The following is a 20,490-nucleotide window of genomic DNA, read 5'->3' as shown; positions in this document are numbered from 1 at the left end:
ATAATATTTAGTATGGGATGGTTTGAAATTAAGAGATAATAACCTACCAGAGAGATTTCCATAAATAGTCTTGTAATGTGTCAAGTATAATAGGTATTACACATAACGTTTTGAAATGTATTAATTATAATATGGTTACTTCTTATATGAAAACAGGTAGAATTAATAATTTGTCCTCACAATTGTACTTTCATAGCCTGTTTTTTCTAAGAGTGGCTGTTAGAGTTGAGTGTGCTAAAAGTTGCTTCTCCAGTGTGCTCATCCACACTTTGATGGAATACAGTGAGCTTCTTAGAGCCCTTTAAAGAGTGGTCCAGGCACAGTTACCTCCCCCTGTATACGTAGATTGCTGTTTAGAGTTGCAGGTAATTTTTCTTTCCACTGGAACTGAAACAGAGTGTTATAATGAAACTAACAATCTTTATGCATTTATAGAAACTATAACAATTTTATGGAAGTCTTTATATAGAAACTAACAGTGTTTCTTATACAAGCTCTATAAGCAATGCAGAAACATGGCACATTGGGAAAAATTAAAAGGTGCCCTTTCTCTTAAGGTTTTATATTGCCTATGTGATTTCAAAATTTCACTATAGGCAGTTAAACAAATTATAAACATATACCAACTATATACTAAAAAGGAACAAAAATATGTTGCATAACTCAGGCTAATTGTGATGGAAATTGGCATTTCTGAGTTGCATGTAATTGCTTAAATATGGAGTTTTCATCTGTTCATGCTTGAGGTATGCTCCATGCAAAACATTTCTTAAGCTTATAGTTATTCACAATATAACCAACATAAATCAACTGGAAGATTCCGATTAGAGAGACGGTAGAGATAATATTTAAACAAGACTTGCAACTTGTATGTTGAAGATTGCCTTGTTCTTTTGGTGAGAGCTCCTGTGTATGAAAACTTTCATGTTACTTTCTTCAAAATGTTGATAAGCCAGAGATAAAACATTTCTATTGTAAAACTTACTCATGCCCTGATTCATTGAAAGAATACTATTTCATAAGAAAATTATAGATATAATCTAGTTCCTAAATTTTTTGTTACTATGAAAAGAAGCCACATTATACCAACATTGTATGACACACATGTATAATATTTACAGGAAGTATAAAACAAATGATAAATTTTGATTTTTTTTTGCATCATTATTAGGCAGAGAAACATAAGCAGCAGTGTGGTGTATAAAATGTGACTTTGATTCCACAAAGGTTCTGCCAGTCTTTCGACAGTAGCTTGTTTAAACCATGGGTCTTCACATTGGAATTGAGATTTTGGGTTTATGGTCTTTGGGGCCCTGTATTCACCAAGCTCACAAAGAATGGAATTGAACTTGGGTGTATCCCATTTCTCTTGGAAACTTTTGAGCTTTTTTGTTATTTTTTTTAATTCTTTTCCAAAGTGGGTGTTGTCATGCTTCCAGTTTACTCGCAGGTTCTCTTCAAACTAGATCCACTTTAAATGGAGAGGTCACCTTTGATCTTGAAAACTTTTTATGACACTATATACCATGGAACAGAATTTGTAAATTCATTCGACTCTCATCCAAAGGACTTATATAAGGGTCAAATGGATCATATTTTAAAATGGTTCTATAATCTGGTCTTAAAAAGAGCAACTTATGGTTACAAGTGACTACGTTTTCTGATTCTTTTTCCGTCATATCTGTTTTTGGCAGCAGAAACAGTCTAGGAGACTAGGTCTGATTTTGTTTATTAATTGAGAGATTGATGAGTGTACTATCTGCAGACTTTGAGCCAGACAACGTAGCAGGTAAAGAGGAGGAGAGAAGTAGATTCTGTCTTTCCCTTGAAGGAACTTACTGCCTAGTAGGCTATAGAGTAATGCATGTCTAGGATGTTTTGTGGAATAATGGCATGGCCACAACACTTGAAAGTGGGAATGTCTCTGAAAACTAGAACCCTTGGGTGGTGGTGCTGCCATGATCACGTTCCTGCAATTTCTTGTTCTCTGTCACATGAAGCCATATAGGTTAGTAGAGTTAAGTAGTATAGAGAAGCAAGTGGAAAGTCTTGGAGCTGCCCTTAAAGGTCACCTTTTAGGTGGTTTTAGATATGTGCATTTCTTTCTTTTTTTTTTTTTTTCTTTTTTTCTGAGACAGTCTTGCTCTGTTGCCTAGGCTGGAGTGCAATGGCACAATCTCAGATCACTGCAACCTCCACCTCCTAGGTTCAAGCAATTCTTATGTCTCAGCCTCCCGAGTAGCTGGAATTACAAGTGTGTGCCAACATACTCGGCTAATTTTTGTATTTTTAGTAGAGATGGGGTTTCATCATGTTGGCCAGGCTGGTCTCCATCTCCTGACCTCAGGTGATCCTCACACCTTGGCCTCCTGAAGTGCTAAGATTTCAGGTGTAAGCCACAGTACCCGGCCAGATGTGTGCTTTTCTAAGAGTCACTGTTGATTCATGAGTTTTTCAACCTCTTGCCCAAAAAGCTCACTTTCCATATTTCTTAGTAACTTGACAGTCTGGAAACGTAGGTGGAAATGTAATTTTCTCATCTGCAGGTATAAACTCTCAATCTCTTTAGATTATTCGGCCTAAGAGCTGATTGTTAGCATGATAGCCACAGGGTGCTCTGCTGAAGCGGGTTTCTTGAAGTGGATATCAGTATTCGTGAATGCCACCAAATGTAGCTGTTCTGAAGGACTGCATTACAGATTTCTAAGGTTCATTGATAGATTACAGATGTAGAAATACATCCCAGCTTAAATATCTGCTTCTTTGTATTATGTTTAAAAGTGTCCCATTGTTGACAATTGGCTAGTTTAAATGTTTTCTAAGTATAGGTTCATAGATAGGTAAAAAAAAAAAAAAAGTCTATCACAGGTTGCCTCTTATTTTTCCCCTTGTTGTTACTAGTAAAATATATCACCTTGGACAAATGTCAAGGTGCTTTTTAAAGTGTTTGCTGAAGAAAAAACACTTTTTTGTTTGGTTTTGTGTTTTAGAGTTGGGGTCTCATCTCAGTCTGTTGCCCAGGCTGGAGTGCAGTGGTGCGATCATAGCTCACTGTATCCTCAAACATCTGGACTGGTCTCAGGCAATTCTCCTGCCTCAGCCTCCCAAGTAGCTGGGACTTCAGGGTGTGTACCACCATGCTGCCTAATTTAAAAAAAAATTTTTTTTTAGAGACGGGGGTCTTACTATGTTGCCCAGGCTGACCTTCAACTCCTGGCCTCAAGCAATCCTCTTCCCTCGGCCTCCCAAAGTGCTGGGATTATGGGTGTGAGCTTCCATGCTCAGCCTCAGAAAAACTACTTTGTATATAAGAGGTACTATTCAGTAATATCCATATGGTGAGTTTTTCTCCATTTCCAGAGAAGGGTGAATTTAAGAATGGGATGGGGTTGAACTGACATCTTAATGAAAATATATTTCAACCTTAAACATTTAGCCAAACTCAATTGAAAAATTGAGACATTTTCTGACTGAAGACTCTTCTTTTAAGTTGAAGATTTCTTCCCAATTTGGTCACTCCCCAGCTGTTAGAGTTATGTAGAAGGAACTCATTAAAAAGACAAATTCTTTTTGAGCCATTCTTTCTGAAAGCATGCCAAGCTATACAGCTATGTTGTACTACTACTTATTTGAATCTGACTCCAGGAAATGGTAATTATGCAATCCTTACTTACACATTCTTATGAGAATGTTCTCTTGGGTTTATTCTGGATCCCAAAAAGCCCCACTAAATTTTTGTCTGTGAGTACTATTGGATGGTCTTGTTTCTAGTAAGTTATGCTAGGATTAAAACTAAATGGACCATGTCTGCTTTTGAGAGGGGCAGTCTCTGTTTTCTCTTAGCCTCATAGAATCAGTCCCAGTTGCTCCTTGGACGCACCTACAAGTCCTGTTCATTATTTTTCCTAAACTGCTCTCTAGTCTGTCCTATTCGTCTGTTTCCCTCTGCATTCACACTCAAAGCTTCTCTCACGTGGACTCTTCCTAATGGTCTATAACCCAGTGACGCTACAATCACCACCCTCTCTAAGATGGCCGGAGATGACTTTCTAAAACCTAAATCAAATCACATAATTTCTCTTTAGTCAAAACTCTTGATGGTTCCCTGGTACCTTAAAGATCAACTCCAAATCTCTTTACTTGGGTTTAAGGCTGGTCACAGTCTGACTTTGACCCAGCCTCTAGTCTTGTCTCCTGCTTCCTTCCCTTACAGCCCAGACATAGGATGCCTTATCATTTCCCAGCTTGCTTGGCTTTTCCTCTCCTGTATATTTTTTGTCCAAACTGGCTTTTGGTTGAAATATTTTTCTCCTTGCTGTCCTGCAACTCCTACCTCAGTATACTTCTGTTTATACACCTTGTCTCACCTTCTCTGTGAAACTTGCCCTGATAAAATTAGTCACTTCAGCCTTAGCTTTTAGGCAGCAATGGGAGGATCCATGCCTGTGTCGTCTTGCTTGTATATCTGTGTCTTCATCAATCTGTGAACGCTTCAATTGTAGAAATGGCTATGGCCAATGTTAGAGACCCCTTTGAGCAGCTAGGACAGATTGGGGGCTCAGTGAACAACATGAGGTATGTGATACACAGATGTAATTGCTAAAGAGTTAAGATTCCAGAAAGAAGAGTGCAGAGGAATGATTGTGGTGAATAAGAGCTTGGACTTTGGAGCGAGACTGCTAGGGTCTGAATCCTGGCTCTGCCATTTGCAGGGGTTTACCACTTAGGGATTTGATTTCCTCATCTAGAAAGTAGAGATAGTCATAGTAACTACCTTGTAGGATAGCTATGAGGGAGGGTGTCATGATTTAAAATGTGTGAAGTGCTTAGAATAACACCTGACACCAAATCATAACCAATAATTATGTCGTGTCTCCTATTACTGGGCATAGATTTAAGTAAGGCAGCAAAGTAACCTGGTTTTGGTGCCTTTGTCAGGTGTTAGGGTTGTGTATGATAACCTTTGCCTCTAGAATTTCAGACTGATCCAGGAAGGATTCTGGAAATGCCTCCCTTTCTAAACCCACACTGTTTCAGAACAAAATTTAGAGAAGTCACAAAGGTAAAAGCGAATATTTTGTCAAGTAAGGATGAAGAGACATAATCAGAAACAATTCCTGAATATTTATGTTCTAAAATGTACTGAAAATATAAAAACCCTTTAAATGGTGATGAAGGGGTTTCAGATAATTACTTTTTACTTATTTTATTCAAGTTTGAAATCTATATGTTGAGATTCCCATGTTCAAAACTTCAGAAATTTAATAATGGGACTACTGTCCTTGTAAATGAGCCCTTTTGGTTGTATGTAGTATTTTGTATTACTGCGATAGCTTTCATTTTTAAAATACTTATATACAGTACAGTAAAGATTCCTCTGACTATTATAATTTTCAACTGTGTTAACTTTGGTCAGTTTCAGATTTCAGAAGTGGTATAACATGAAGCCCAGACTGTGGGCCTGAATATATGTATGTGTGTGTGTGTGTGTGTGTGTGTGTGTGTGTGGCAGATGGGGGTTGGTAGGTAGAAATGAAAAGGTGTTTGTAAAATGAGAATCTCTTAAAATTGAATTTATCAAAGATTATTTACATAAATTGTGTGATATAATGTTGTTTCACAGTGCTTTTATCCCTGGAATATTCTTATCTAGGTTGTTTGTCTAGAAGATACTAATTGGTTTTTCAAAAGTCAGTTCAAATGCCACCTCCTTTGAGGAATCTTTTACATCCCCCAGGTAGATTTCTATCAGAAAACCTAAAACACTTTATACTTGTTTACCTGTCCTCTCCCTTTCCCAGGCAGGAAGTCAGAGATTCTTGCCGGCTTTGTATCCAGATCTCTAGGACCTGGTAACTAACTGTGCATGGCTGTTAGGAGGCCAAGTATTTAATATATAATAAGTGACTGAGTAGTCCTCACACTGTAATCTTTGGGCTCAGAATTTAAGCTAGGTAGGACAAACCAAGACATACCTTTATTAAATCCCATCTTACCTAGAGAGGCTTAATCAGATGTGTTTATGATTCTCATATTTGAGTGTATATCGGACATGATGCCTCTTTGTGTAGTATCTGGTTTTAGAGGTATAACTTGTAAAGTGTTGAGAACATTTTTTATCAGCACTCTTCCAACCTGCCAGATACTTATCATTTCTGGAGATCTAAACCCCTGGCAAATTGAGAAATAGCTTTGGATTTTTAGAATGTATCTGTTATAATAAACAGATTTAATGGCAGCTAGAAATACTTTTTATTATTCATGTATTATTTATGTCTTAAGAAATATCCCCTACCCCTTAAAATATTAAATTTTTATTTTTATTATTATTATTTTTTAGACAGAGTCTTACCCAGTCGCCCAGGCTAATGTACAGTGGTACGATCTTGGCTCACTGCAACCTCTGTCTCCCAGGTTCAAGCGATTCTTCTTCCTCATCCTCCTGAGTAGCTGGGACTACAGGCATGTGTCACCACGCCTGGCTAATTTTTGTATTTTTAGTAGAGACAGGGTTTTGCCATGTTGCCCAGACTGGTCTTGAACTGACCTCAGGTGATCCACTCACCTTGGCCTCCCAAAGTGCTGGGATTATAGGCATGAGCCACCGTGCTTGGCCTTTTTTTAATAAAATGTTTAACTCAAAGAAAAGTTAGGAGGCAAATATCTCCATGTTATATGATATTTGACTTTTGATATGACACTTTGGGCAAAGACTACATTTTTTGGCTTCATCTTTTTCATCTGTAAAATGAAAAAGTATTAATAATACTAACTTTGTAGAATTGGCAGGAAAAGTAGCCATAATGTATACATAATACCTGAATTCATCTAGTTTAATAAATGTTTTCTGATGTAGTATGAGGAAAAAGAAGTTTGATGCTTCTGTGTAATTGATGATGTCTGATATTGTATCTACATCCCAGAATGTAGATAAGTCCTTCCTGTAGATAAAGAGCCTGAAGTCCAGTGATAAAACCTCACTATTTTAGCACCACTCCCCAATTTCTCATCACAAGGCAGATGAAACAACTGTTTATTATTTTGTTGCCCTCCAGACAAGCCATGGTTTCCCCTCTAAGATTCTGGTGGCCATAGCATCCAATCCAGGATACTTTTGAGACTGAAAGGGAGCACTGTGACTACACAGAAATCTTGGGCATAACTGGGATGTCCTGGGCAAACTGGCAGGTGAGGTTACCCTACCCTAAGGCCCTTCAACAGAACAGCACAAACATTTCACTCTACTCCTGCAAGTTGGAAGTGAGGTTGGAGAAAGGCTTTATCTGCATTCAACATGGAGGGCTAGTACTGCACAAAATCTTAGCTGTGTGAATGCCTGTGACCCTGGAGACAGAAGGAGCTAATCAAGATTCTCAATCTCCATCCTTTAGTAGAGAGGTAGGCAAGTTACTTCACCAGTCTACCTGAAACTAATTTTACTTCGTTTTCAAGGTGCATTCCATCGATAGGAGGATAATAGCTGCATAAAATTAGTAGTAGGATCACTGAGTAACACTTCTAGCAAGACCTGACACATAGTAGTTGCTTTATCAGTCCCTTTCCACTTGTTACTTAACCCCCCCACCCACAGCCGCCCCAAGAAAAGATAACCATTGGTAGATGAGGAACCAAATAAAGTCTAAATAGGTTAGTTCCACAATCAGAAGAAACTTCTATAGGTCAATTTAGATACTTTATATATATAATTCATGTTATTAGGCAAAAACGGTCAACCTTTGACAAAAATGTGATATTACATTTATACAAACTTTAATAGTCTTCCCTATTCCTTTCATTTTCAATGTCAAGAATAAATATTAAAGTTTGATTCTCTGATCAATTCAAGTCTGTGCTTTGGCCCATGTGGTCTCACTGCTTCCTATGAGGATTAAACAAGGAGGCATGTAGACTTTAGCACAGTGCATGGCAATAGTAAGTGCTCAGTCAATGCTATTTCTTCCCTTCTTAATCCAAACTATCATCCAATCATTTTTTTCAGCACCATCATTCACTGGACGTTTCTTCTGTGCCAGATACTCTGGGGGACACTGGTAATGAGTGTAACCCCCATCATTCTTAACTCATTCTAGAGATAATGGTCAATTTGATGATAGGAATGATAGACACAGGACAGGATTCTGGGGTGTCAACTTGGGAGAGGCGAGAAGCTCACTGAGAATAGCCTCTAAGTCCTCCTGGGGTCCAGAAGATGTGGGGTAGACGGAGGGTTAGAAAGTCTCGTGCAAGGCTGGGCGTGGTGGCTTACGCCTGTAATCCCAGCACTTTGGGACGCCGAGGCAGGCAGATCACTTGACGTCAGGAGTTCGAGACCAGCCTGGCCAACATGGCGAAACCCTGTCTCTACTAAAAATACAAAAATTAGCTGGCATGGTGGGGGGTGCCTGTAATCCCAGCTACTCAGGAGGCTGAGGCAGGAGAATCGGTTGAACCCTGGGTTGCAGTGAGCCGAGATCTCGCCACTGCACTCCAGCCTGGGCGACAGAGCGAGACTCTGTCTCAAAAAAAAAAAAAAAAAAAAGTCTCATGCAAGTGGAATGTGAAAGGATCTAATCCATGATCTGGCCCCTGCCAACCTGTCCAGTCTCCTCTGTTCCAGAATGCCAGGCTGCTTTTCAGTTCCTTGAATGTGCCAAGGAACACAAGTGGGTGAATGGCTTGAGTTCAGGAGTTCTAGGCCAGCCTGAGCAACATGGCAAAATCCCATCTCTACCAAAAATACAAAAATTAGCCAAGCGTGGTAGTGCGTGCCTATGGTCTCAGCTACTCAGGAGGCTGAGGTGAGAGGATTGCTTGAGCCCAGGAGGCAGAGATTGCAGTGAGCCAAGATTGCACCACTTCCCTCCAGCCTGGGCAACACAGTGAGACCCTGTTTTGTTTTGTTTTGTAAAATACAAAAAAGAATAGGAACCTGGAGCTGGAGAGGTAGTTCAGAAGTGAACACTTGAATTTGAGAGTCATTTACCTTGTGCTGATAATTGAAACTAAGGTGTAGGTAAACTGCTAATAGAGGAGGATGCAGAGAGAGGAGGAGAAAGATAAAGTCCTGGAAAGGAGATGGGAAGGGGCCCAGAAATAGAGCAGTGAGAGAGGCAGGAGGAGGCCCTTCTGTAGGCTTCATCTAATGGAAAGTCATTGGACAAGCAATGTGTTTTGAGTGAGTGGGGAGTAGAGCACCAGAAAAGGCTTTCTGCTCTTTCAATATTGCTTTAAAAATATTCTAAGCCAAACAAACCTCAAATTGAAGAGCTCTGCATTATCCATAGAGCATGAATTCATTTATCTGTCAAGAAAACCCATGGACCTTACCTGTAGAAATAAACTATATTGATCTAAGAATTGTCTCTATGAGAGTCCATGCCACAAAACAGTTGTGAGTTCTAGGTGGTGGAAACATGTTTTATTTTTAATTATTTATACTTTAAACATTTTTTAAAAAATAGCATATTTGTGTGCGGTAGGCAGGCATTTGGTCATTTGGCAACAATCACGTGTGAATCGTTGAATTACCAGAGAACCAACATGATTGGCATTGGCATTTTACCTTTCAGGATTTCTGAATTTGGGTTTTTGGGTGTTGGTGAGTTTGTTTGGGTTATGTGGTGTGGCCAGGTTCCTTAACACTCTAGATCGGGTTTGGCAGACTATAGCCTGAAGCCAGCTGGTCACATCCTGCCTGGGACTGGATTTTGTATGGCATGTGAGGTAAGATGGTTTTTTACCCTTGTTAAGGATTGTAAAAAAAACAAACAAGAACATGTGACAGAGACCATAAGTGGCCCACAAAGCCTAAAATATTTACAATCTGGCCCTTTTGAGAAAAGTTTCCCGGCTCCTTCCTTAGGTTATAAGTTACACATGAAAGGAATCAAAAATTTCATAGGATAAGCTCAAACTGATGACTTCAATTCCAGAATGTCTTAACACTTTTAAAGAGTGACTTACCTGTTGAATCAGGAGAACACATTTTTGATGGTGAAATGAAGACTTGATTGAAAGACTGCCTTGTATGATTTGACAGTACAGTCAGATGGTAAAAGAACTTCTGTACTGTATGATGTTTCAGAATAGTTCTGTAAAGTGTCTGAATGTATTCTGGTACCATTGTTGTGTTTAATTTGTCTGAGGCAGCCTCAGGTAAACACTAGAATCTGTTTGTTGCAGCAAGATATGCAAAGTAAAATCAAATATATATGTGAGATTGTATTTTATTGTATTTTGCTGGACTTCTGAAGGGACTTTTTTTTCTACTTGCAAAAAATTAAAACCCTTGAGTGTTAGATGTTAGAAAACTTTTTGAATTATATAATTCCTTTGTTTCAGTAGTGTTTCATATCACCTCCCTCTGTCTTTGTAATGAAATGTCATCAGTCTGTTCTGAGCATAATTTTTTTTCAGTTCTGAATCCTCCTTACCCTCCTTGTGTCTTCCTATTCTTTCTAACAGAATCTGCAAGTTGTAGGAAATAAAAGTTGATTTGAAACAGTTCTGTAACACTAAACAGTTAGTGAGACTGTCTAATCAATTGCTAAATAATTCTGTCTCAAAAGTAGATTTGATATTTACATTTTGATTTTCATATTCTGCTCACAGTGTTTGTTGACGGTGGCTAACATTCCCTGCCACTGGATAAATAAAGCCTATTATTTCCTTTTCAACATTTTAGGCTATTATTCTCATACAAGAGCTAGTAAGCAGAAGGTTAGGTATATTACCAAACTATGATCCTATCAGAAGAAACCAGGAACCTTGATTAATATGCCTTGTTAACTGATGATTTCAGTTCCATACTGGTAGTGCTAGAATAATTTGTATAAACCAAGCAGTACAGATTCCTTATTTTAGCACTAAGACTTACAAAGGCTTCTTTTAGCAGCCTTTAATTTTGTACTTATGTATGTGACATAGCCTGTGGCTGTGATAGCTACTGTGAATCTGCAGTTGTTTTGGGATGAAAGGAAGAGGCAGCTGGAAACTCGGTAGCTACATCTAGCTGTCTACCTAGAGAAGGCCTTGATTTCAAGTTTATCTAAACAAGCTCGACTAATCCCAACTATCTAGGGGGATCCACTGTCAAAACAAGCAGCGTGGCCCTGAGGCAAACACAGCTATACAGAAATGAAGGCTGGGGCTTCCAATACTCCGATGACTGCATACTGGAGGCCTTTTTCCCCCCTGAAAGAGGGTAAGAGAGGTAGAATTTGCATAATGCCTTTTCATTGGAAACTTTTGGAAAGCTGACAGACCTTCAGCTTATAGATCTGTAGCCACAATACAGAGTCTATAGGAGAATCCTTGAATGACCTAACCATATTGAAAGAAAATATAAAAGCGTCCAAGTATAGCCAAGTGAGAGAGGAAAAGAGGCTGATGCATTGTCTAACATCTGCTGTACTTCTCGTTAGTTTTGTTCTTTGCTATTCTGTGTGGACTTTGGAGAAGCCTAAGACAGCCTAACATGAATCCTATAATCTTCCTTCTGAATATTTATGTAGCGTGCCAGCTTCTAAGCTGTCCTTTGCGTTTTCCTACTTCCCCCTCATTTTCATGCTCTCAAATGAGGCCAACATTTCAAAAGCTAAATAAATGTTTGTGAATGTTTATAAAAGATTTGCATAAATTTGTCCCTGTCTGACAAAGATCACTTTTTTCTTATGCCAGTTCTGAAAAAAAATTTTTTTAAGGTTTTGGTGCTTGTCTTGACAACAAAGTCCTGCATCCCAGAACAATGATTGCTGATTAAGTGGGTATGCAATTGTGACTGAATAGGCTTTCAAGATTCTGAGTAAAAAGACCTATCATCTGAAGGCGGAATTATAGAATTTAGAAAATGTTATCAGAAGTACACATTTAAATCTATTTTTTGGTACCATATCATTAGGTAAGACAAAGCATTCTTACAAGTTAAAAGTATAGCCACCCATGGTTTAAAAAATTATCCTGTATAAATTTTAATAATTAGAATGTTTCAATAACTCAGTATATCACTTTTCTTCCCTATGTTTGAACATATTTAAAAATAATTTTTAGACCTTTAGGTACTTTTTGGAAACTGTAACTCTACCAGTTGTATGCGTTAATACGGTTACTGGGGTGGTGATCAGAGGGAATTTACCAGGCAGTCCTTTAAGATATCTGAATGCTCAATCGTACCTTGAGAAAATATAAACTACATGAAATATGTGTTAGGGCTTAATTATAGGACACACATACACAGCGCCCAGACACTTATGCCACCGACGGGTGTTTGCTGAATTCATTTATCTTTTAAAATTAGAATGGATTTTGTGGGGTGGCAGGGGAAGTTGTGGGTAGAGGTGCTAATTTAGTTCAGAGATATTTGAAGATTGGCAGGAGAGAGAGGTAACAGCCAGTTCTGTTAGTCCTTTGGTTGTATTGGTTTAGAGGTTTAAGTTGTCATTAAGGCACAAACTAGAGCCACTTCTCTGACACAGTTTTTATCACATCTGCTAGGCTTGTGTCCCAAGAGGAGACGTGGAGAGCAGTGAATTCAGCATGGGCCCATTATCGACTGCTTTTTCGTGTGTTGTAAAAGGAGTGAGACCTCAGGGAGGCTTGGAGCCTCCTCCCGTGTAATGTCCAAGTCAGATTTGAAGGACTGGTGGCAGGAAAGCTTTGGCCTTGGGGTGTGAATTCTAAGAAATAGAGGCACAATTAAGTTTAAAAAATTCAAGGACTTTGAGCTTGATAATGAAAGATTTTTCTCTAGACTAATGTGAGCAGAAAAGTTGTCCATCTGTGCACATTTTTGTGTGCATTTAAAATATTTAAAAGCTGACAGCTTTTAATATGCTTACAAAATAGTATTTCTATCAGTGCTCTTTTTTTTCCCCTTTTCTTTTAAAATAGTATCTTCCTAAGGGCAAGTTGCCTCTTCAATGAAATCATGTTTGCAGTTTTACTGTTGGGACCCCTATTCCTTTGGTATGTTCTGACTTGTGTCCCCTCCTCCCTGCTTCCTTCCAGAAATATTGATAACATAAATGTTCAGATAACAGGAATTTAAATGCTTAAGGAAATGAGCAAGAGAAAATATTTTAAGAGTAATCATATTAAGTCCAAGGAATTACCACTGAATTCTGATTAGCCACTGAGTGGCAATTGTAAGAGATCATAACCAAATCATTTGTTCATCTTGGAAGTACAGTATTTGAAGTATGTGTGAAGAATTTTATTGGCATTTCATGCTGACCTTATAAATATAGCTCTCATTTTCAACCACTTTGTGTAAGATTTAAAATTAATAAAAGGGAATCTTGGAATAGAGGATGTTATATAATATCATGATTATGGAACAACTTTGTTTTAGCTAAGTTTGAGAAAGAGGAGGATGCAAAAGGATAAAGTAATTTTGTTAAAAAGTTTTAAAAATAAGATGGAGTATTTTTGCTTCAGACCTCAAAGGTCATGAAGGTGTATAAAGTGGTTTCAGAGGGGTCTCTTTCATTGTTGAAAGCCTTCTTCTTCTGCACTTAATGTCCTTGATAATTTAGATACACAGTTTATATGAAACATGTTTATAGAGTATGATGAATTTATTATAATTTTATCTTTGAATTACAACATTGATACTGCATATTAGGTATTACATATAAAATTGCATAATTATAACATGTATATGACTCAATTAACTGAAGTTTATAAAAAGTAAACTAGGGGTAAATATTGAAATGTACCAAAGAAAGGAAGCAGACTCTGTAGCATTTGAGCAGCATGTTAGAAATTTGACCTGGCTTTTACGTTTGGGTGTTGAAAGGCCATTCTATAAAACCCCTTATTCCAGGCTTCTTTTTCCCACTGAAAAAAAATAAAAATTTGGTTGTAATTATACTATGGGTCTTAGATTTAATTTGATACTTATAGTGAAGGAGAAAAATTTTATTTCCTGTGTTCACATTTAGGAAACTTCTGATCAACATTCTTGAACTTGGTGCTAATTAAGCTTCCAGGAACAACTGCTTTACCCTTCTTAATCATAAGCATTTAAAACCTTTGTGAGCTTTCACTGGGAGCCCCTGGTTTTAACTTGAAATGGCTTAAGGTAGAAATTTTGTTAGCTTTTTTGTATGTTTGGATTTTGTGTGTGTTCTGTTTTTAACTTTCAACTTGAGTTTTAAGATCATCAATCAGAGGCTTTTCTTTCAAGTCAGTGGCACTGCTTGCAATTGCAGGACTTAGAGGGTCAGCATTTCCCTTATGGTATTAAAAAAAATTAGGGAGTATTTTAGGAATTTGAGCTCCACTGATCTTTTCATCACACACCTACATTTTGAAATGAACAAATAAATTAGATATAAGAAACCCAGGAAATGTTCTCCCATGGTTTCCCTTCCCCTTCCTCTTTCACTCTCGTTTTTGGACAAAGGTAAATTATCAACTGCTATATCAGCTTTCAGCAAGCCACAAAGAGGCTAATTGTGGCTTTGCATATTTTAAAATACATTCATTTATTCAAGCTATCTCTTCTCTTTATTTAAATGTTTTCCTGCACCATGTTTTTCCCTTTGAACTATTGCAAATATGCTTCATCTCCCTACATTCTGTAACTCCAGTGGACACTATAATCACCCTGCACTTTTATCTTTCAGATGGCATTTATTTATGGGGCGTGTCTGTCTGTGTCTGACTGTCAGTTGTTTTCATCTGCCAAATAAAACTAATTTTTGTTTATAGGTTTCAATGAAGCAATGAAAACAAAGTATTTGACATCTGGAATGTTGGTCGTTGCAGGATTTCCTATAGCCCCCTACCTAGCACCCCAAGGTCAGGGTGAATTAGTCTAGCCTTCTCATTAATAATCCCTGTTAACTTCATTGAATTTGGTCTTTGAGATTTTGCTTCCAGATAGGATTCTATAATGGATAATATTATACATTTAAAACTTTACTGGGTTCTTAGGCTCAGTATCGACAGAATGTAATCTAATTTCTCCAGATTGGAGTAAATTCGGGCCTTCTGACCGGATGAGAATTAGAATTGGATGAAGTGAATCCAAAGTAGACCGAAATGAATCTTGAGTTCATTTCTGAATTTCATTTGCAAGTGTATCCAGGGTTAGGTGTGTTAATTTCATATTTTGGTTCATACTTTGAGGCTTGGTGTCTCTTGTGGGCAGAGCTTTGTAGATGTTACTTTTCTACTACACTATACAATCTGCTGCTTCATGTATGCATAACTGAAAGATTTGTGCAACTGCCTCTCTAACACACTTCCTCCCTGCCCCCTCTGCTCTTATTTCTTCCCACATGAAGTATCATATATTTTGTTAGGAAGAAAAGCCCTTTTGGAAATTGCCTATTTCATAAATTGTCTGGTGACACAAAGGGGTTGAATGCTGTATTCTTGTCTCATTTATTTTGAAAACTTTGCTACTGAACTCACCTTAATCAATGAGCTCAGTGTTGTCTCCAATAAGTTATGTGTTGGATATATTGATTGGGAGGGATTTTAGAAAACCCGTCTGGGGTTTATAATGTCAGCAGTGTTTTGATTATGAAAAGAGTTGGAACCTGGGGACATGGAACCAGGTGGCGAATGTCCTAAAGCCAGTGGTGACATGGTGGACTGGTTTCCTCCTGGGATCTAGTTCATGCCCTGCACTTTAACTGTGGTGACTGGCTACTATAGATTCACTTTTTTGCTCATTAAAATGTTAAAAAATCAAACTGTACATAAAAAGATTTGTGAAAATATAAACTTGGGAATTGATCTGGAGAGCTGGCACACAGTCCTCCCCACCCCCTGCCTTAGCAATGAGGTCATTTACATTTCATCAGCTGTGCTGCATCCCCAAGATCCGATTTATGTGGCAGTAGTTGAAGTTGCACCGAGGCTGGCTGTCTAAAAGAGCTTGTGTAGGCAAGAGAAACGGGAAAGAGAACAAGAAGATTACCTTCTACAAAGAAAGGCCCTAGCCAAAGACACAAGTTCTAGAGAGAAAAAGGGGTTGGTAACTGGTTAATGACTGTTGTCCCAATAAAGTTAATATTGAAAGACCGTGGGACACTGCCATGAATGTGGTACTCAGAATATATTTAAATCAGGATTTTAAAGCCCCCACTCTCGGAAAGTGGTACTTTTCATATTCGAATAATTTTATTTTTCTTTGGGAAAAGATGATAAGGCATGAAAGTTTGTGTGTAAGGAAAACATCAATATTAAGAAAATGGGTTTATTTAATTAGTTTATTAAATTGGTTTATTGCAGTTTTTATTTACAGAGAACATTGCTTGTTTTTCCCACCCTCTTCCTGTCCTCCCCTTCTCAAATTAAGAAGTAGATACCTCAGTTCCGATTGCGATAATATGTGAATGTGCAGAACACAGAGTAGATGCTCATTTTTGTTTTTTCTTCTGACAGCACACCACCATCTTGTTTGACTTAAATTGGAATATCAAGCTCTTGTAATATCACAAACATGAAGGAACATATTGTAATGTACCAACATGTGCCTACATTGCCTGTATTCCCTTTCCCCCTCCCCTCCCCCCATCCTATTGCTTAATTAGATTTACTGCTGTTTGCTTAGATAAAAAGGAAAGCTGGTGGGTGGTTACACTCAGCCTACATTGGGTATTTTGATATTTGTTCTAATATTATCTGACAGACAAGTTCAAGGTGGTTATTACTCTAGACATTAGAGAGTGGTAAGAAGTTTCTATATTGTAGTGAGTAATAAGTTGGGCATATTAGATTCCTTTGACTCTGCTGTAGAGCACAATGCCATCTCATAGCCATGGGGGTCCTTTCTTTCAAAAATCTTTGAGGCCTTTTGCCAGTACAACTCCAGCATAGAGTAGAGAAGTGCTTTCTGCACCTGTAACTTTTGAGGGGTAAAAGATAGCTGTCTTTGTAGCTGATATTGGCAGTGAGTGAGCACTGAATACTGAGTTTTAAAGAATGGCTGTTTCATTTACTGAAGTTAAGAGATGCTTTCTGTTACTATTCAAAACTTGAAGTGGAAGGAAATTTGTAAGGAATTTGTGTGTGTGCAAATCATAAGGGTTTTTTGTATGTGAATTATAGTATACTTTATAATTAGCACGGCAGGCATTAAATGTTTTATGTGATCTATTTTCCTATCTTTGCCTGATAATAACATTATGCACTGAAACATTGCCTTTGTTCTGATTCTGTATTACCTATTGCAGTTTATCTAAGCATGATTAGTTTATAAACAATATATATGCCTGAATGCCACATTATAAAGTTAACTAATATATACGTAATGTTTCTTAGGATATGCTGAAGTGTTCTCATCCACTCTTTTTTACTTCTTAGTTTCCTATTCATTTATTACATTATTTCATGACATGCCTTAGCAGTGCCGTGATATACATAGTACCAGTCCAAGATGATATTAAAAAATAGGATATGCTCAATTGAATTATGTAGGCGGAACATGCTCTGGCAGAGCAAGTCAATGTGCTTTCTGCTTCATTGAGTGGGTTATTAGATTGATGTGGTTTATTTCTTGAATGATAGAACTGGTTTTAAAAATAAATGAAGCGAGAAGCATCAATTCAGTTAGCATTGATAATTCATTATTATTGGTTAGAAAAGTGCTACATTTGTAAACTGATCTTTAATTTATCACTTGGATTAGGGTTTGCAATGGGCAGGTTTGTTTTAATTTGAACCAGCTTCTCAATGACTGAAAAATGTGTTCTTCATTTTGTCTTGAAGTTGGGATTTTAAATAGCTAAAAAGCAAATCAAATGCATGAAAGGAATACTTCTTTAAAATTTATAACATTGATCTATGAACTTATGATAAGCACCAACCATGGGCTGTCCAAGTCTGCAGTTAAATTAAGTTAAGCTAAGGAAAATTCTGTGAAGGAAATAATAACTAACTACCTGTCTATGTGGTTAGCTGTGTGTATTATGTGCTATATATATGAAATGTGTCTTTTAGGGAAAGTCGCACACCACTGTTTATTGTATGTCATGTACTGTTTTTTTCTGTGGTAATGTAAGAAGATTGTCTTCTATGAATAAGTTGTTAAAATATCACCTTACTTTGTATACCGTAATCCTGAATAATGTGCTCGGCTTTATGTACCTATATATGTATTTTTTTTAAAAAGACATTTAAACTGGTAGTTTGCTTTAGATTTTAATACATTAAAATCAGGTGAGTACGTTCAATTATGGTGATATTTCAATAAGAATAGTATATAGTTAAAATTGTTACAGTTTGGTTCCAAAATAAATGTATGCCCAAAATGGCAACTTCTTTGTAAAGTAAGTAAATGAAGTTTTAAACTCTAAAAAATGTAGCTGACAATGTTCAGGGACAATTATCTTCAAGTTGGCTTTCGATTCTGCTGTGATTTGGCCTATTGATGTTGAGAAGCGTTGTCTAATCCCGGCCCCCTCTGTTCCTAGGTAACAGGCAAAAACGGTGCCAGCAACAGCGGCCCTGCCAGGCCAAACCCATGTGGCTCGGTGTTATTCACTCTGATCCATATGGTCAGGCTGGAGATGTTCCCTGGAGGGGTGTTAACACTCAGCAACCCAACCGCCTCCCTCCCTTCAGAGCTTTCCTGCATGGCTCCTGCTGCTTGCCCATGTGTGATTCTTGATTAATTTTTCATTTTTAATGAAGTTTGATCATGTTTATTATTTCTCATGATTGACTGCCTGGTACTCCTCCCATGTAATTGATAAAGCCCATATTTCTTCATCTGTCTCCTCTTTCTTTAGGGTAAAGTTGCTAGATTGTGTGCTGTGGTTAATGTTAGATTTATTGGTCCCATTAGATGTATAAATTATCTCTCTTTCTCTCCACAGGAAGTTCTACAGACTTTGACCAAGTTTTGTTTCCCCTTCTATGTGGACAGGTAGTGTCAGATTTTCAAACTTTACTAGAAAAGAAGTGTCGATAAACCTGCTATAGAAAATAAAAACCATACCATTCTTAACATTCTGTCTGTTTAACCATGATTTAAGATACCTGTGTTCCAAGGAGAGTTGCAATATTCTCCCTTCCTGGGGTTTTTATTGACACTATCAAAAAGTTTAAAGCTTAGAGCTTTGCATTGGTTAGTTTGTGAGATGTATTTTGTATGGCATTAAATTTTTGATTTTGGTTATCAGACTTAAACTGTGATTAAGAATGGTTGGTATTTAATCTCTTGCTATTTAATTGTTATTTAAATATGAATATATTTGGCTTAAACAAGTAATATTACTTGATTCCAACGTTTTGTATTATATAGACTTTGTTTTTCCTAGACTTCAACTTATAATTTAAATCAGCCTAGCCCTATCTTGTTTAAAAGTATTCAGCAGGGAATATTGCTAAATAGTGTTTTATATTTTGTTTAGGTGGCTAAGAATGGTATCTCTGGGGAAAAGAGAATTTTCTATAGATTTTGAGATTAAAAGTACAAAACCACCTAAACATTTCCTTAGTATTTACATTGTGATAAACTGTTTCTTAGATAGGTGCAAATATGAGAACTCTAAGACAGTTAAAATAGTCTAAGGTTTTTTTTATTCTTTTTAACGAGCCACTGGTTAATGATAAGAATTTTAGAGGAGCTTTTTTTTTTTTACTTTATAAAACTAATGTATTAACTATATTAATAAAATAACAATTATTTTATTTTCAAAAATGTCTACTCTTTTTCATTACAGTTGAAGCATTATTTTTTTACATTCATTTATTTGTCCATTTGATTGTTGTCTCTTCAGTTTTCTCTTAATGGAAATTTGAACTATGAAACTGTACATACATTACATCTTAACAAACCCACTTTTATTGACAGAAAGGTTGTAGAAAATAACATTGTAAGTAAGAAATGCCATAATATGGTCCAAGAAAGCTATAAAATTTGTGCTTATCTTCAGGAAGATTCTATCATGTATTTTAGTGTACCCAAACAAGGCAAAGCCTGTAAGATTTCAGTGATTTAGAGTATATGTGGGTAGTATGCTGTTTGCATCTTTTCTACACATTGTAATACCACTGTCCTGGTTTATTTGGCATAAACCTAAAAATGGTATGAGATGAGAATTTGTTGCCAAAGGAGTTTAAAAGGTACTAAAAAGCAACTCTGGAATGTTGCCAGCCAGTTCTAATCACTGCTCTCCCTGGTTCTAACATTTTATTTTTTCTTAAGCCAATCAACCATTATAGTATTTCCAGACTCAGACCTTGTAAATCCTGGTACCAGGAATATTTTAGTAGCAGGTTGATGCTCAAAAAAGAATAGCCTTAATTCTAAGAGGGTCAGTCTTTGTAATGAGAGTCCTCTTGTCTCTTCTTTAGCCTATTCCTCCTAAAAATAGCAAGGAAGTAGGGTTTTGTTTAGAGATATTTAATGCAAACTTCACATTTATATGTATGAATTAGCAATGCATGAAATCTCCTCCAGCCACTTATAAAATATATGACAAATTATGGCAAAGACATATTTATAAAAAGTAATAAAGCTGAAATGTT

At 37.1% G+C, this 20,490-nt stretch overlaps 1 protein-coding gene across 22 annotated transcripts in view; it reads left to right on the top strand.

Annotated features, from left to right (window-relative positions):
* Positions 1-20,490, top strand: part of DENND1A (DENN domain containing 1A) — a 543,986-nt gene that overhangs the window by 136,359 nt on the left and 387,137 nt on the right. For 18 of the 22 annotated variants that reach the window (XR_008509988.2, XR_008509986.2, XM_063714418.1 and 15 more), the window contains one exon: positions 18,834-18,883. The exons of the other annotated variants lie outside the window; for them this stretch is intronic. Coding sequence is in view for 16 of the 18 variants with exons in the window: in XM_063714418.1 (XP_063570488.1) it covers positions 18,834-18,883 (50 nt within the window). In the remaining 2 variants the exon portion in view is untranslated. The remainder of the gene's footprint in view (positions 1-18,833; positions 18,884-20,490) is intronic. 22 annotated transcript variants of the gene reach the window in all.

Source organism: Pongo abelii, chromosome 13, assembly GCF_028885655.2.
Source record: "Pongo abelii isolate AG06213 chromosome 13, NHGRI_mPonAbe1-v2.0_pri, whole genome shotgun sequence".
In the NCBI taxonomy this organism is placed as follows: domain Eukaryota; kingdom Metazoa; phylum Chordata; class Mammalia; order Primates; family Hominidae; genus Pongo; species Pongo abelii.
This window is presented reverse-complemented; position numbering and strand designations above follow the sequence as displayed.